This window comes from Meleagris gallopavo, chromosome 2 (genome assembly GCF_905368555.1).
Source record: "Meleagris gallopavo chromosome 2, MGAL_WU_HG_1.1, whole genome shotgun sequence".
In the NCBI taxonomy this organism is placed as follows: Eukaryota; Metazoa; Chordata; class Aves; order Galliformes; family Phasianidae; genus Meleagris; species Meleagris gallopavo.
Window position 1 is genome coordinate 101118285 of NC_139405.1, and position 16031 is coordinate 101134315.

A 16031-nucleotide genomic window follows, 5' to 3' on the forward strand; every position below is an offset into this window, starting at 1 on the left:
TCACAAACAATAATGACTGAAATCAATCAAGCTTTTCAGTGCTTAGGGTTATTTAACCACCAATTCAATTAGCCAGTTGTTAGGTGAATACCTGCATCTAGTGAGCTCAAACAGACTGATGTATCCACAATGCAGTCAAGCAAATGAAATATGAAATAAAAGATTTCCTGATTCAGAAGAAACACATGTCTAGCAGCGTTGTTATTACATTCTGAAGATTTTAGAACTAAATCCTGAACTGATACGTTGTCAGTAGTCTCTATAGATATGCTGGAAGCTGGAAAGCTGTGCAAAAGTGAAAAAACATGATTCTAACCTGGGAGAGAGAAAATTTCTTTTTATACTTGAATCTTGAAACGAGACAGAGATTTCCTGTTCTTGCACTGAAGTAATTGTTTTTTCCTCAAGTCTTTGAACTTCTTGTTGACTGAATGTCCAAAGATCGTTTGCTTGCTTATTTGCAAGGAAAAGATTAGATTAAGGCTAGATTAATTGTAAACTCACACTGGAAACTGAGCGGTCACATAATGCTGTCCATGGAAATTAAAGATATTCCATAAAGACAACTGTGTTTCAACACACAAAAAAATGGTTGCACATATCCATAAAATACAAACTGGAGTTTGCTACTTCAGACCTAGCCCTGATAAACTTTGAGGGACATACACACCCCTAAACATTTAAAAATTGAATCTGTGTTGTTCTGTGTGGTTTTGATCTGCAGTCAGCATCTTCATTACGTAAAAACAATATTGTATTCTTTGTTATGCTAAGGAGATGAATTTTCTGTGACAGAAATAATAGACAGAAAGAGATGCCATACGAATGAAACAGCAGAAACAATACAAAGGACAAAAAGATCAACTTAATTGGCTAAGTACTTAAGGAAATAATCAGAACAGTTCCTTTTCCAACAAAAATGAGTGGTTATGAAGATAGCCCCAATCTAGACACTTTAATGGATACACACCACATTCTTCAACAGCTTGTTCAACAGATAATATAAATTTTACCCTACAAAGGGTTACCCGAGCTTATTTCATTTCTCCACTTCTGTTGGCTTCAGATTATGTTGACTCTATCAACAAGATTGTGGCTGTAGGTGTAAATTTATTATGCCCCACACATCAAAATATTGCTCTATTTTGTAACTTAGTAGGAGCTATGCTTTGGAATGGGTACAAGGAGAAACATGAAGCCAGATTTTTACTTCAAGGCTTTGACAGTGCAGTTTCAACAGCATTAAATTTGGAAGAATACCCGATATGATTTTCCAAGTTGGACAAATTCACTCACATGAATGGCGTGGAGAAAGTCTTCATATGCCCCCTACTTCTGGCTTCCCCTGATTCTGTTCTTCACCTACTGAGAACCTGTTTCAGATGCATTTTTTCCCCTCATTTTTCCAAGTCAAATGTCATTTAGTTATTTTCCAAATACCACTTTCCAACTGGCTTCTGTCCTCCCTCATGTTTTAGGCATTTAATACGTATGATTAAAACCCACAAATCTGAAATGCAATCAGATCCCACAACAGATCCCTCCGGTTCTTCAAAAATCTTTGGCAACTCATTTGTAATACAAAGGAATATCAGAAGGTTGAAATATCAGAGCCAGTAAAAGAACATCCATTTTACAACATGTATCATACAGCTGTAGAACTCCTAAGAGCTTGTTAAGGCAAAGAATAAACAAGTGACAACAAAGACTTTGGAAATCAACAAAACTTTAGAAGTCTCTTAATGAACTAGAACCAAAATTTAAATCTCCATATTATCAAAAAGGCCTCAGGCCTTTTGGGTTCTACCTCTAAGAACAATACCTCTATTAACTGCCAGCGCAGACTGTGGAGTTTTTCCCCTTTGGAAGCATTTCATTCTGACTGTTGTTCACAGCAAGACAGTGGACAGGACGGGCTTTGGCACTTACTTTCAGCTACTAGTTCCTATGTAATTCAATAGAACTTTTAAGTTAGTATGTTAATACTTACATTTGTTCAATTTCTAATTAATGCTTGCACAACACCTGTCACTGTGGATGACAAAACTGCATTATTTCCTGTGAAGAATTCCATTCTTGTAATTAACTGAAGTCTTATCTGAATCCTTCTGTTGCACCTTATTTCTGCTACCACAGATATTAAATTATTATTCCTTTATTTGAAAACTCTTATGTTCTTGACTTTTCTCTTGTTTAGTCCAAACAATTCTAATTTATCATATTTTCAATATCTGTCATGGGATTCACATACAGAATGTGGATATCTGAAGTTCAATTTTTCTCCCTTCACATCTGTCCTCTTCCCTTCTCTGAGTCTCTCTTTCCTGAGCAAGTTACATCTCTTCATACTGATGATCTGATTCCGTTAGTTACCCACCTAGGTCTGTTAAACCAACTAACAAATGGCTCTGTATTTTATAAAGGCTTGCAACACTACTTCATTTTTCATACTGTTGTAATTTACATTACCTGCATACTGCCTAGCTCAGCTATTATTTCTTCACAGTACTACTTTGAACTCTTAGAAGATCTCTGTCTACCTTAATTTCACAACTTTCAGGAGTGCACTTCTGCTCATAGCTATATGCAAGTTTTTTTTTAATTTTTCCCAATAAATTCTTAATCAAGTATTATTTACTAAGTATGTCATTGTGAGTAGCATCTTCATACCTTAAGAAGCCAAAGCTCCCATGATGTTGGTTTGATTGACAGCGATCCAGCCTCTGTAAACCCATGCATACTTGCAAATATTCCTTTTAGGAAGTACAGTGGTTTTAATAACCATGTCTTGAGCCTTGTCAAAAACAAGAAATCTCATTCCATTGTGGTCAGTTGTAACAATCTTTCACTATCTATAGTTAGTTTCCATACATCCTTCTTTCTCACGCTGACTTTCCAGTTTCCCAGGACATTTCTGATGCCCTGCCCTGGAAAACCATCATTTACTGTCAATTTGTTTTTCTCCACAGAATGCATCTGCTATTTCACCCTTTGCTATTTAATTGCTTATTGCTGTTACTTTAGACTATTATTTGTGTTGGCCAAGGGCTGCAGAAAAGACTGGGGACACATTTTGTCAGGTACTGGCAGTGCTACACATAGAAAAGCCTGAAATGATGCTTTCTTATGTCACACGAGGGAATTCCAAAGAACCTCTAAAAATTCTTGGTTTCCCTCTCCCAGAATGCTTCACTGAGGCCTTCCTTAGTAAATCTGCCTGGCAGCAGGATAATTTCACAATAATCTGGTATTATGAAATGCCTGAGAAATATTTTAAAACGCACAAAACATTGGCAAGTTTTAATCCCCATTCCTGGCTTCATTAAAGGTAAATTGTACAGCATATAAGTAAATTGACAATTTGTTGGTAAATGCAGCAAAATGGAAGAGGTCCTACTGAAAACTGACTGCCTCATTATTATTTCTTAACTAGGAATTAGGTGCACTGTGTGGGATTGCTAAAGGTCCCAGTCAGGAGCTTGGCTTTCAGTGTGTCAGAGGCTATTCAAACTATCAGGAAAAACATCCTTTCTGTTCCACAGATTTAACAGTCTATTTCTAAATCAGTGGCTGTGCAGCATTGAATTGTAGATATGCATGCAGAGATTTGCTTGTTTTTCTGAGTGAGGGAAATGAGGTAGAAGAAGAAAATAGTTTAATTTCAATGGGAAGATTCTTGCCAAAGATTACTATTTTCATGTGCAACAGAAAATCTGCACCTTGACATGTTGTAATACGACTCTTTCAAATGTTCTCTCAACTCTAAAGACAAATTGCTTAAATTGCTAAATGATTCATCAGTTCTACGTTGGATTCTCATGCTAAACTGAAATGCCTTGCATAAAGCAGACTGAGCTTTTGAAAATATTTTTTCCTCAGGGACTGTACTAGTATCTGGTCGGAGCTTTTTTCCTGGTCAGTTGCCTATCTTATTGTAAGGGTCTTCACGGGAGTGCGACACTAGTTTCCTTTCCAGCTGATCCTTTGCTCTTAAGGAAGCAATCTCTGTCATTCATCAGACAGACTGAGAACACAGTGGTACAAACTAATAATACCAAACAGCAGTGTAATTTCCTATGGGGAAAACATATTTTCTGCTGGTAATTATTGCCAACAGCAATCTTGGAAATATCGTATAACATTGTTTAAAACATCAAACAGAAGGAACTGCTTAGTGTCAAGGATGACTAAAGCAGGAACATGAGCATCCACACATGCACATACACATTATGTTGATGTTTAGAGGCCTAGAAGATGTAAACATTGACTTTTGATGCTGTTCAGTTTACACTTGAATTTAGAATGAAAATATACCAATTAATACAGAATGATTAACATAAATAGGCAGAACTAGCTGCATTTGTTATGACAGACTTATTTAATCTGCTTGGTACTAAAGCTGCAGAAAGATCAGAACTACACAAGAAAACCAGTCAGCTGTGCTTGAGGAAATGTACTGGCAAAATGTGATGGCAAAAAATATATCAAAAGTTATTCAACAATAATATCCAGGTGCTTTACAAACAATAGATGCTTTGTTAAGGAGTGTGAAAAACACTAATTTACTTTGTGTGATGAAGCATGTGCAATAGAAGTGAGGTGTGTGACTGAAACTGAAATGTCTGTGGACTTAATCCTGCCCTGAATTACTTGGAAGCAACTCCCATTATCTTCAAATGACAGAACTCGCCCTCGGCTGGGGAAATTAATCTTCAGTTTAAGTTTTCACACAGAGAACAGTTGGCTGGGATGGTGAGATATCTGCTCTGTTCCAATTTTTGGTTGTGGCAAGTATCTGCTCTCTTCTTCTGTAAGAGGGAAGGGATGGGACCGGTGATGGTGGTGCTTAGTCCCTCAGGGAGAGGACAGGATGGACAGTGTGCAGCAAGTTAGCATTCGCACACTGTGCTTTCTGCATGGGCTCTACTGGGAATAAATATGCTTTCCTAGACAAGTGTTGAAGCCATTGATTAGCTTTATGGAGATCTGTTTTAAGTGGCTTTCTGGATTAGAAGGTGATGCTGAAGCCCCCTTGTGGATGCCGGATGGAGCTCAACAACTTGAGTAACTCCCTCCTGCGAACGGGGTGAACTCCTCTGAGGTGGAGTGGATTTAATAGGTAGGAAAACTCATTGTAAATACACTTAACCATTGCTCTAACCAGTAAGCAATCTTGTGCACTGGAATTGCTCAAGACAAACCAGCAATTCCTTCAAAGACCCATAACAATGCTATACAGAGATGTTCATCATGTTAAAGAGTTAGGAGGGCAGACAATGAGCACTTGAGGATGTTGTCCCGACAAGAAGCAAAAGCAAAGCATGTCATGGATGGCTAATCTTTTTTTAGGAAAGACAGGCCAGCAAGGCCAGGTGGTGAGGTTGCTCTGTATGTGAGAGAGTAACTAGAATGAATTGAGCTCCACCTGGGGGTGAATGACAATGGAGTGGAGAGCTTGTGGGGGAGAATTAAGGGCCAGGCTAATATGGGTGACATTGTTGTGGCTGTGTATTATAAGCCACCTGATCAGAAGGAGGAAGTTGATTAGGTTTTCTACAAACAACTGGAAGTAGCCTTGTGATTCTGGACACAGGTTCTACGGGGGACTTCAACCATCCTGATATTTGTTGTATTAGCAGCATGGCCAGGCATGCACAGCCCAGGAAGTTCCTGCAATGTATTGAAGATAACTTTATAATGCAGGCAGTAGAGGAGCCAATGAGGAGAGGAGGGCTGCTGGACCTTGACCCTCATAAAGTTTGCTAATGATACAGAGCTGGAAGGAACGGCTGATGAACCTGAATGCTATGCTGCCATTCAGCAACACCTGGACAAACTGGAGAGCTGGGTGGAGAAGAACCTGATGAGGTTCAGCAAGATCAAGTGTAGAGTCCTGCAGCTGGGGAAAAATAACTGCATGCATCAGTACAGGTTAGAAGGATGACCTGCTAGAGGTGAGCTTTGCAGAGAAGATTCTTGGTGTCCTTGTGGACAACAGGCTGGCCATGAGCCAGCAGTGTGCCCCTGTGGCCAAGAAGGCCAATGGTATCCTGGAGTGCAATAAAAAGAGCATGGCCAGCAGGTCAAGGGGGCTGATCTTTCCCCTCATTCTGCCTTGATGAGGCCACATCTGGAGTACTGTGGAGTACACTAGAAAGAGTTCGGCAGAGGGTGACAAAGATGATTTAGGTCCTGGAGCATCTCCCATACAAGGGAAGACTGAGAGACCTGAGTCTGTTCAGCCTAGAGAAGACTGAGAGGAGATATGATCAATGTTTATAAATACTGAAAGTGCTGGAAGCATTTGGATGAGGCCAGACTCTTTTCAGTTGTGTGTAGTGATAGGACAAAGACCAATAGCCAAAAACTGGAACATAGGAAATTCCACACAAATATGCTGAATAACATTACAGTGAGTGTGACAGAGCACTGGAACAGGTTGCCGAGAGAGGTTGTGAAGCCTCCTTTGGAGATATTAAAGACATGTCTGGATGTCTACCTATGCAAGCTGCTGTAGGGAACCTGTTTTAGGAGGGGGATTGGACTCAATGGACTCTAGAGGTCCCTTCCAACTCCTGCCATATTATGATTCTTTGATTCTGTGTGAAATATTGTGTTAGCTGAGTACAGGAATTACACACAGATTGTGTTGCCCTTAGTTACACAGAATACATTAGAATCATAGATCACCAAGGTTGGAAAAGACCTTTAAGATCGTCCAGTCCAACCATCTACCTATCACCAATAGGTCTCACTAAACCATGTCCCTCAACACAATGTCTAAATGTTCCCTGAACACCTCCAGGGTCGGTGAGTCCACCATCTCCCTGGGCAGCCCATTCCAGCACCTGACCATCCTTTTGAGGAGTATTTCCCAACATCCATCCTGAACTGGTCAGGATGGACAACAGGCAGGTGACAGTGGGTAAAAAGGAACTGTAGCTGCTAGCATTTAAATGGCATTTACTTATTTTCAACATCCTTCCCACTTTGCTGGTTACCCTTTTCTTTCAATGCCATTTGCAAGGTATTGCTAGACTCCTTGCAAGTCTGTGGGAGTAAATCAGATCCCTAGGGATGAAACCGCACCAGGGGTGAATAAACAATCTTCCTTTCCCAAGCCAAATCCCAAATGGGCCTCACATTTCATGGAAATTATCAGCAGTTCTACTATCAAAACATTCACGCCTTATGAGTAATATTTACGATGGGAGTCTTTTACATTGAGTTTTTCCCCCAAGAAGAGGAATAATTAACAGAAATAAAACCAATGAGAAATTTCCACATTATTACTATTATTTTCACAAGATTTTCACAGGAAAGTAAAAGGTTTTGCAAGTAATAAAAGTCCTTGTTAAATGTCTTTCTTTCTTTTGGAAATGAGGTAAATTATGAAGCAGATTGACTTTAAAAATAAACAGGGCTATAAATATATAAAAGTCATTGCTTTCCTCCAGTAATTTAATATAAGCATCCTACTTTTAAATGAGGAAAACTTTAGTTCACTCCCAGAAAGAATAAAGCAGATGTGAGCTTTTTCCATCGGCTGAAGTGCAGCCTTGGTAAGGTGAGTTGTCCGACAACATTAAACAAACATTTTAGTCAGGCATCACACAGGAAAATAAACAGTAGCAGAGGAAACATGAAAATATTAAAGGCTGTTATTCTTTGGCCCCTTTTCCTGTGAAGCAGGTGATAAAATATTACTATGTTTCCACAGGTAAGGAAACACTCTTAAACACTCTGCAGAAATACATATTACGATCATCACTTAAAATGTCAGAAGTGGATAGGGCTCAACTGTGACAGCACACAGGAGCCTGCAGGGAAACACGGCAGGAGCAGGACAAGGGGAAATGGTTTCAAGTTGAAGGAGGGAAAATTTAGGCTGGATGTCAGAGGGAAATTCTTTACCGTGAGAGTGGTGAGGTGCTGGAACAGCTGCCCAGAGAGGTTGTGGATGCCCGTCCATCCCTGGAGGTGTTCAAGGCCAGGTTGGATGGGGCCCTGGGCAGCCTGGTCTGGTATTAAATGCGGAGGTTGGTGGCCCTGCGTGTGGCAGGGCGGTTGGAGATGAATGATCCTTGAGGTCCCTTCCAACCCTGTCCATTCTGTGATTCTGTGAGCAGATTTAGCATGCTGGGTCAGACTCTGGGCTGTCTACAGATGCCTTCTCATCCTGGGCAGTATGTGGTGTTGTAAGACCAGATACAGGCAAAAAGCATCTTGTCAGAGATGATTCCTGATTTCAGGAATTTTTTCTCCTGAATACTACTTAGAAGCTAATGAGAAGGAGAGAGGTTGTCTGCTCTGTTGTTTTGACCTCTTTATGCCCCGTGAGGTATCAAGGAATGCATGTAAGAAGAAGAAAGGGGATCTGCTGAGCTTCATCCTTGTGCGCATTCTATGCTACACTACACTTCCAGATATAAAGTTATTTAGTTTGTGTAGGTGCAATTTGCTCATTGTGATGGCAATTTCTGCTCTTCATGAAGTTCTGTCCACCTATACATCATCTCTGAAAATCTATACAAATTTAGCTATAAAAGTAGAAAAAATATCCTTAGAATGATTTCTTCATTGTAGGCAGAAGTTTGCCTATCTAGCTGATGAGGTTTCTGCAAGTTGCTAATGATGAACATCTCTAAATGTATATTTATAAGGTTAAACTAGTAGTCAAGAAGGTTTCAGATCTAAAACTGTTGCCTTGAAATGTACCTCAATGTACAGTTCTGCCTATGATCAGCTACGGGATGCAGGGCAATAGCTCGGTGCTTGTCTTGAGCAATGCTCCTTGTTGTCTTGCTCACTGGTTGTCTTGAATATCAAGTTATTTTTAAAATGTTTTTGATATAAAATGACATTGCCAGTTCAGTGTAAACTAAGAAGATAACTTTCACTAATACTGCATAAACTGCTAGTAATTAAAAAAACACAGATCCCACAGATGAAAGTGTAGAATATAATATGCAATGTTTCCTTGGCCTTACATGACTCAATGGAGAGTTCAGTTCCATACAACTCCAATCAAAAGAGCTCTGCCTTCTGTGCTAGTTAGAAGGGCTCATTGCACCTTCCATTCCTTTTAAGAGTTCAATTTTAATTTCAGTGTGAGAAAACACCATTGTACATAGCTTTCTAAAGAACCCATTAGAGTGAGCAAAGCACACTTATTTCACCACTTCACATGAATTTGTTTATAAAATGCTTGCCTTATACTTTAAAATAATACATAGCTCTGAAAAATATCAGTTGAATAATTGGAGTGGCTCAGGAGCGTCAGAAAACTAATGCCACACGCTGCCCTTACCTGTGTATTTTAGTTAGACAGGTATTTCTGCAGCAATTTAGCCTCAAAGTAGTCTTCTCCAAAAATTTCCTGTTTTTTTTTTGTCAGGAAGTGGAAGCGAAGATGTGAAATGAGTTTTCAAATAAGGTAGGAAGTAAACAATAGGACTATGTCAGTAGAAACCAGCAATTGTAAATTTTAATGCAGTCAAAGCTTAGGATATCTGCCTGTCCTTCCAGCAGCAAGGGTACAACTCAGAGCACACTGCTTTCTGATGCCAGCAGGAAGATGAATAACAATAGCTACAGTGTGGCAGGACAGATAGTTTGGGGCACCACGATATAAGTAGGACATAAAAATATTAGAGAGCATCCGAAGGAGGGCTATGAAGATGGTGATGGATTTGGAGGGCAAACTGCATGAGGAGCAGGTATGCCCACACATGGGCAGATGAAGACCACTCATAGTATCATATTTAACATCTCTTTGTTTAAGAAGAGAGAACTGGAATAGAAACAGATCTCAGGATATGATAACTCCAAAGATGAGGATAATTCAAACATAGCATTAAATTTGCCAGTTGGAGACAAACAACTGAGTAAACACAAAGGTTTATAATTCCATCATTGTAGAAGTCTGCAGTAACTAGAAGCCTTCATTTCACAGATATTTTGATACAGATTTGTCTCCCAGATGCTACCTGCTAGTTCAGAAAATTTTATCCCATGATAGAACTCCCTCCTCTGTGGCATTTCAGGCATGCAATCTTGCCATCCTGTACAGACAAGGAACAGAAGTAGCCTAGGTTCTCTCAGCTGGGCATCTAACCTCCCAGACAGGATTGTGGACTGTATGCAGTTTCTTAACTTAGGCTTCAAAGTAGTTTGCCTAACATTGCCTTACCACTTCTTTTCTCTGTAAAACGAATGAAATACAAACCCTCTACATGAAATCTGAATGCCTTCTCACTTGGTGCAAGATAGGGTTTAAATCTAATCTGTGACGCTTTATCTTCACTCCTTGTTTTCTTACAACATCTCTTGGACTCATAAAACAAAATGAAAATCTACTGTCTCCTGCTTTCATTTGTGTGACAGCCGAAGCCTCTCTGAAACTTTCATTTCAGATTTCTGAGTTCCCCCCTCCCCAGACTGCATGAATTCCACAAAGCAGACCTTCCCCCCCCCCATCACTCTCCAGATTTCTGTATTCCCCTGTATGAATAGGTTAAACAAACAGGGAGATTCCTCAAGGGAAGTCACAGGTTCAAGATCACAAAGGACAATCACGTTTGGGCCAGTTGGAGGTTTTTCTTGCTATTGTGCTTATCTGTATCTTCCCTGTCATCCAGACATTAACCTCTGACCTGTGAGTCCGCCTCTTGAAAAAGCCTTGCAGTGTTTACCTATTATGTAATGTCTGTGCTTTTGTGGAAATTCTGCAGAAACAAATGGAGGAAGTTTGCCAGTCAAACTGGTGGACAATAAATCCTGTCCTATGTAGATAGAATGGTTTACTGTCACTGTAAGTCTGCTACTGGCATCTGTCACCAAAGAAATGTTTACAAATTTCAAGAGGCTGGAGTGCCAAAACGTTCCAGTATTGAACAACTATACAATATTTGTGGAATAACCATTGCTGTACAGTCCAGGGTATCCTTGTTTTGCCAGCCTGAATACACAGAATGGCAGTTCAGATAACTTAAGGTCACTAACGTTCAATTTTTCTGTCTATTCATCCCAGACATTCAGGAATGCAAGCATCCCAATTCCAGTTAGTTGTCATACTTTTTCTGCTCTAAAATTTCTTTGCCAAAAGCTTAAAACCCCAAACTGTCTTCGGATCCCTTTGCTTACTTCCAATGGGTTCATTTTTATTTTTACCTCTATATTCTCTACATTTACCTCTATATTTTATTTTGTCTCTATATTCTACCCTACAATCACCTTTCTTTGCAATCCCTGCTCTCTCTCCTCATTCTGCATTATTTCCCGTTTGGGACTAGACTTTATATCCCATTACCTTTCTGGACAGTGTAATCACAATGCTTTTGCTGTTTGACTGGGATTTCTCCATTCTGTCAGTTGTAAAATTGGGTCAATGGAAAGCTTAGTTTGGATGAGAAGTGGGAGCAAACATAATCTGAAACAGTGGGATAGGCAAGTAATACAATTCTACCTTCACAACACCCTAACCTCTCTGACTGTTTCACCTAAGGGCCTGATTTTATTGCCACTGAAGGGATCTTTTCATAGAATCGTAGAATCACCAAGGTCGGAAAAGACCTACAAGATCAATCAGTCCAACCATCCACTTATCACCAATATTTTCCATTAAACCATAACCCTCAGTACAACATCTAAATGTTTCCTGAACACCTCCATTGCAGTGATTCAACCACCTTCCTGGGCAGCCCATTTCAGCACCTGACCACTCCTTCAGAAAAGAAATTTTTCCTAATGTCCATCCTGAATATCCCCTGGCACAACTTGAGGCCATTCCCTCTAGTCCTATTGCTAGTTATGTGGAGAAGGTGCTGATCCTCGGCTCATCACAACCTCCTTTCAGGTAGTTGTAGAGAGTGGTAAGGTCACTCCTAGGCCTCATCTTCTCCAGACTGAACAACCCCAGCTCTCTCAGCTACTCCTCATAAGGCCTTGCTTCAGACCCCTCACAGCTTTGTCGCCTTTCTTGGGACACGCTCCAAGGCCTCCATGCCTTTTTTGTTTTTGTTTTTTTTGTGTTCAGTTTTGGGGCCCAACACTGAACATAGTACTTGAGGTGCAGCCTCATCAGAGCTGAGTTCAGAGAGATGATCACTTCCCCACTCCTGCTAGCAGTGCTATTTCTGACACAAGCCAGGATGCCATTGGCCTTCTTGGCCGCCTGGGCACACTGCTGACATTTGTTCAGCTCAGTGTTGACAAACACTCCCAGGTCCATTTCTTCCACAGTTTTTCAGCCACTCTTCCCCAAGCCGGTAATGTTGCCTGGAGTTGCTGTGGCCAAAGTGCAGCATCTAGAACTTGGTCTTGTAGAACTTCATCCCATTGGCCTCAGCCCATCTATCCAGCCTGTCCAGATTCCTCTGTATGGCCTTACTACTTCCAGGCAGATAGACACTTTCTCCAAACTTTTTTTGTCATCTGCAAACTTACCAAGGGTGCACTCAATGCCATCATTCAGGCCATCAATAAAGATACCGAACAGGACAGGCATGACCCCTGGGGAACATTACTTGTGACCAGGAACACCACTCATGACTCTTGAGCTCAATGGGAACAGCACTAGGTCTTATAGTTCCACTGCAGTTAAGTTTTCAAGCCTCATTTCCTTTTAGAGGAGAGAAACATTGTTGTGACTAAGTTTTGGATGTGGTAACAAATCCCTGGCAGGTTGGTTTGTTTTAGCGGACGTATTAGTCTTAAGGAAACTTTTACCATCTTTTCTGCCCTTAATCACAGCTTTTATTACAATTACAGTAATGCAACAGACGTACATGCCAAAGGCAATACGTGTATTTTTAAAGAGTTGACATGCAACCTTCCTGGAGAGGAGGAACATCTTAATTTGCTCAACATTTCTCAATCATATCTAACAGTTTACTAAGGGACAAGGTATTGCATGACAAAGTATTTATCACAAATTCAGAGGCTTCACTAAGTCACGGATGGGCAGTTTTGTAGGATAGTCTCTGTTTTTGTGCTAAGCTTAGCAAAGTTCTGCTGAAGCATTACACTACTGTCCACAAAGAATACAAGAGAAGGCTAACAGGCAATATCCAGAAAGCCCTAAGGTTATTAATCCACGCATGTGGTCCTGAGTCACCGGACTGTAAAATGTCATCACTTTCCAAAGATGGAATTGAAGAGGAATTCTGCCTAAGAGATGATATCACAAGCCCAGAGGAACTAGTTGCATCAGAAGGCCTATTTATTCAAGTTTTATAAGACATTGGCTCACAGGGACTTTCATTCTGGTATAATGAATTCAGTCAATAAATTGAACATAGAGATCACATCCTATGAGAACAAGCCCCTTCAGCCTGGCTTCTTGCTTCAATTTTCCTTGCAGTTTGGACACATCGGTGCACCCAGAAAAATTACCTCCTGCTGTCACGTCAGGACAGACACACTTGGGAACTGAAAAACTGAAGAGCTGGGCTCCAACAGCAGCACATCAAATCCGCCCTCTTAAAATATTCCTGGCATTGCAGTAGTCTGTGCCAAGCAGCACTTACAAACAATGACTGGCCACAATTTTCTGGAGGTTAATGCAGGCCAAGGACCACTTCCACCACAATCCTCGATGCAGCTACCTGCTTTGAGAGGTAGAATTTTATCTGTGTGGACCAGAGGATTCCTGGCTTGTAGAGGTATGACCCTACAGACCTTCACATACCTTTCTCTGAGACTAAACTAGTAAAGGAAGAAGCCTGCATTCCTACTGTACATATGACTGTAGGGATGTTTTCTCTTTCATCATCATAAAATTTCCATAAATTAACAGGAACTCAAACAGCAGACCACACGACTTCCATCAGGAGTTTACATTATCAACCAGCAGCCTGACTTTGTCAGGTACAGGGTACTGCAACGGAGCCACTATCCTTAGGGCAGTTTTGTACAACATAAACAGCACTGTCTGGGTTTGTCAGCAAAAAAACCTGACTGCCCATCCTGCTTGCAGCCTCTGTACAACCCTACAGGCTAGTCTTTGGTACAGAGCAGCACATTCACAGATGAGGTTAAAGGGACTTGCAAGCACAGAGTCACTCTGGCACATCTGTTTGGACGATTAGGAGGTAAAATTAACTGATAGAAGACAGAACACAACTGGAAATCTAGGAATGTGTTTTTACTACTATTAATGCAATCTAAACTTCCTTCTTGCTGTTATTACTGTGTTAGCATGTCAATTCTATTCCAAATTGTTTTCAACTGCTAACTTCTAAATTACCTGGAGTATAGCACAATCCACGTTCTGGTTTTCACTCTAAATGTAACAGTTTATCTGAAATTATTCTCTGTCTTAAAGCTGTTCCTTTTTCTAGAACTTGCAAACTATGCATACGGTGTGCCATATCACTGGAAGGACATTAATCTTCTGTCTTTGCCCAAAAAATCATTGAAATTCTTCTGTGCACAAAGTAACTTCTATGTGTCTCTTTAGGCTGAAGGCCTTTTTCTAAATTCACCAATGCTCCAATTCAGATTACAAAAATGACAGAGAGAAAGAGTTCAATCAAGGCTTATGTGGAGAAATCTTTGTGAAACTGATTATTGATTTATTTCAGTACCCAGTATGAAGGAAATGCAAAAAGTAAGGAGGGATGAATAAAGATCCACTGTAAAATTATGGTTTAATCACATGAGATACTGCTAAAAGTATATAGGTCAGGGTTTTCTTAACAAATATAGATGCTTTGGGAAAGTATTTTGTTATTTTTCCTTGAAGTTTTTTTTTTTTTTTTTTGAATTGACAAATCTTTAATTTTAGAAAATTTTCCAATTTACAGTTTATTCGTGCTTTAGTACTAAGCTTTTGTCTGCAAAAAGCCCAGTCTACATTCGCTGAACGAGAGCAATACAAAAGCTGCCGCAGCCAACAAACCCCACGTGCTCACCGATGCAATCCACGCTGAAGAGATTTACGGAGGTCGTTATGGAAGATTCATCGCAAGTCTTCATGCCCCGTAGAGCAAAGCGCACCAGGGAGGCCTTGACGCCCTCGGGCAGGAAGGACAGCAGGTAGACAGGCATGTAGAGGGCGTAGCGCAGCTTGCACAGCAGTGGGGTCATCAGCTTGCCTTGTGGGGACTGGGCCATGCGCTCTATCGTGGGAAACAGCAGCACGGAGCGGAGGACCTGTGAGACCAGGAGAAAATGAGAGTCAGCAACACCTGCAGCACCCAACCAAGCCTTGCAGGCGCTGTCACCCGGCTGCCACTTGGGTTTGTCACATGTAGGCATATAGATAGGCTTTTTGAGTGCTCTGACCACAGAATCGTAGCATTACTTGAGTTGGATGAGACCCTTAGAGGTCACCTGGTGCAACTCCCCTGCAATGAACAGCTCCGTCAGGTGCTCAGAGCCCCATCCAGCCTGACCTTGGGTGTCAGTCACCAGAGTTGGGGCATCAACCACCTCTCTGAACAACCTGCTCCAGTGCCTCACCACCCTTGCTGTAAAAAACTTCTTCCTTATATCCAGCCTCTATCTCCCCTCTTTATGTTTGAAACCATTTCCTCTTGTCTCATTACAACGGACTCTACTGAAAAGTCTGTCCTCTTCTTTCTTATGATAGAGGCTGAAAGGCTGCTTCCATCTAAAGACGGCTATCATCTTAATGTTTTCCAAAGACAAAGTTGGGTTGGGAAATGTGGTCTAAGGATGGGAGCACACAGTGGGAGCCCATATGGGACGGAAGGCACCAGTGTCCAGCAGGCACTGCCCCACCAGAGGGCAGCAGGCAGCCCCACATCCAGCATCCAGACTGCCTGACAGCACACAGGATTGTCAATGGGCAGCTCCATATCAATATGCCTGGTAAGGACAGGAGCATGAGCGCACAACCCCACCACTGAGATGTACACAGTGGTGCACATCACTGCTTTTAGCATGCTAGAGTGAAAGATACGTGTTTTAAAGTGGGTATTTTATATTGTGACAACAGAATACATGGCAGCCTTAAACTAGCATAAAAGAAATTAAAAATGCCACCCACAGTAACTAAAAGCAAA

At 41.0% G+C, this 16031-nt stretch overlaps 1 protein-coding gene across 2 annotated transcripts in view; it reads right to left on the reverse strand.

Annotated features, from left to right (window-relative positions):
• The window catches only part of LDAH (lipid droplet associated hydrolase), a 109104-nt gene that overhangs the window by 21962 nt on the left and 71111 nt on the right, over nucleotides 1-16031 (reverse strand). For both annotated transcript variants that reach the window (XM_085218100.1, XM_085218099.1), the window contains one exon: nucleotides 14916-15156. In XM_085218100.1, the coding sequence (XP_085074226.1) occupies nucleotides 14916-15156 (241 nt within the window). The remainder of the gene's footprint in view (nucleotides 1-14915; nucleotides 15157-16031) is intronic.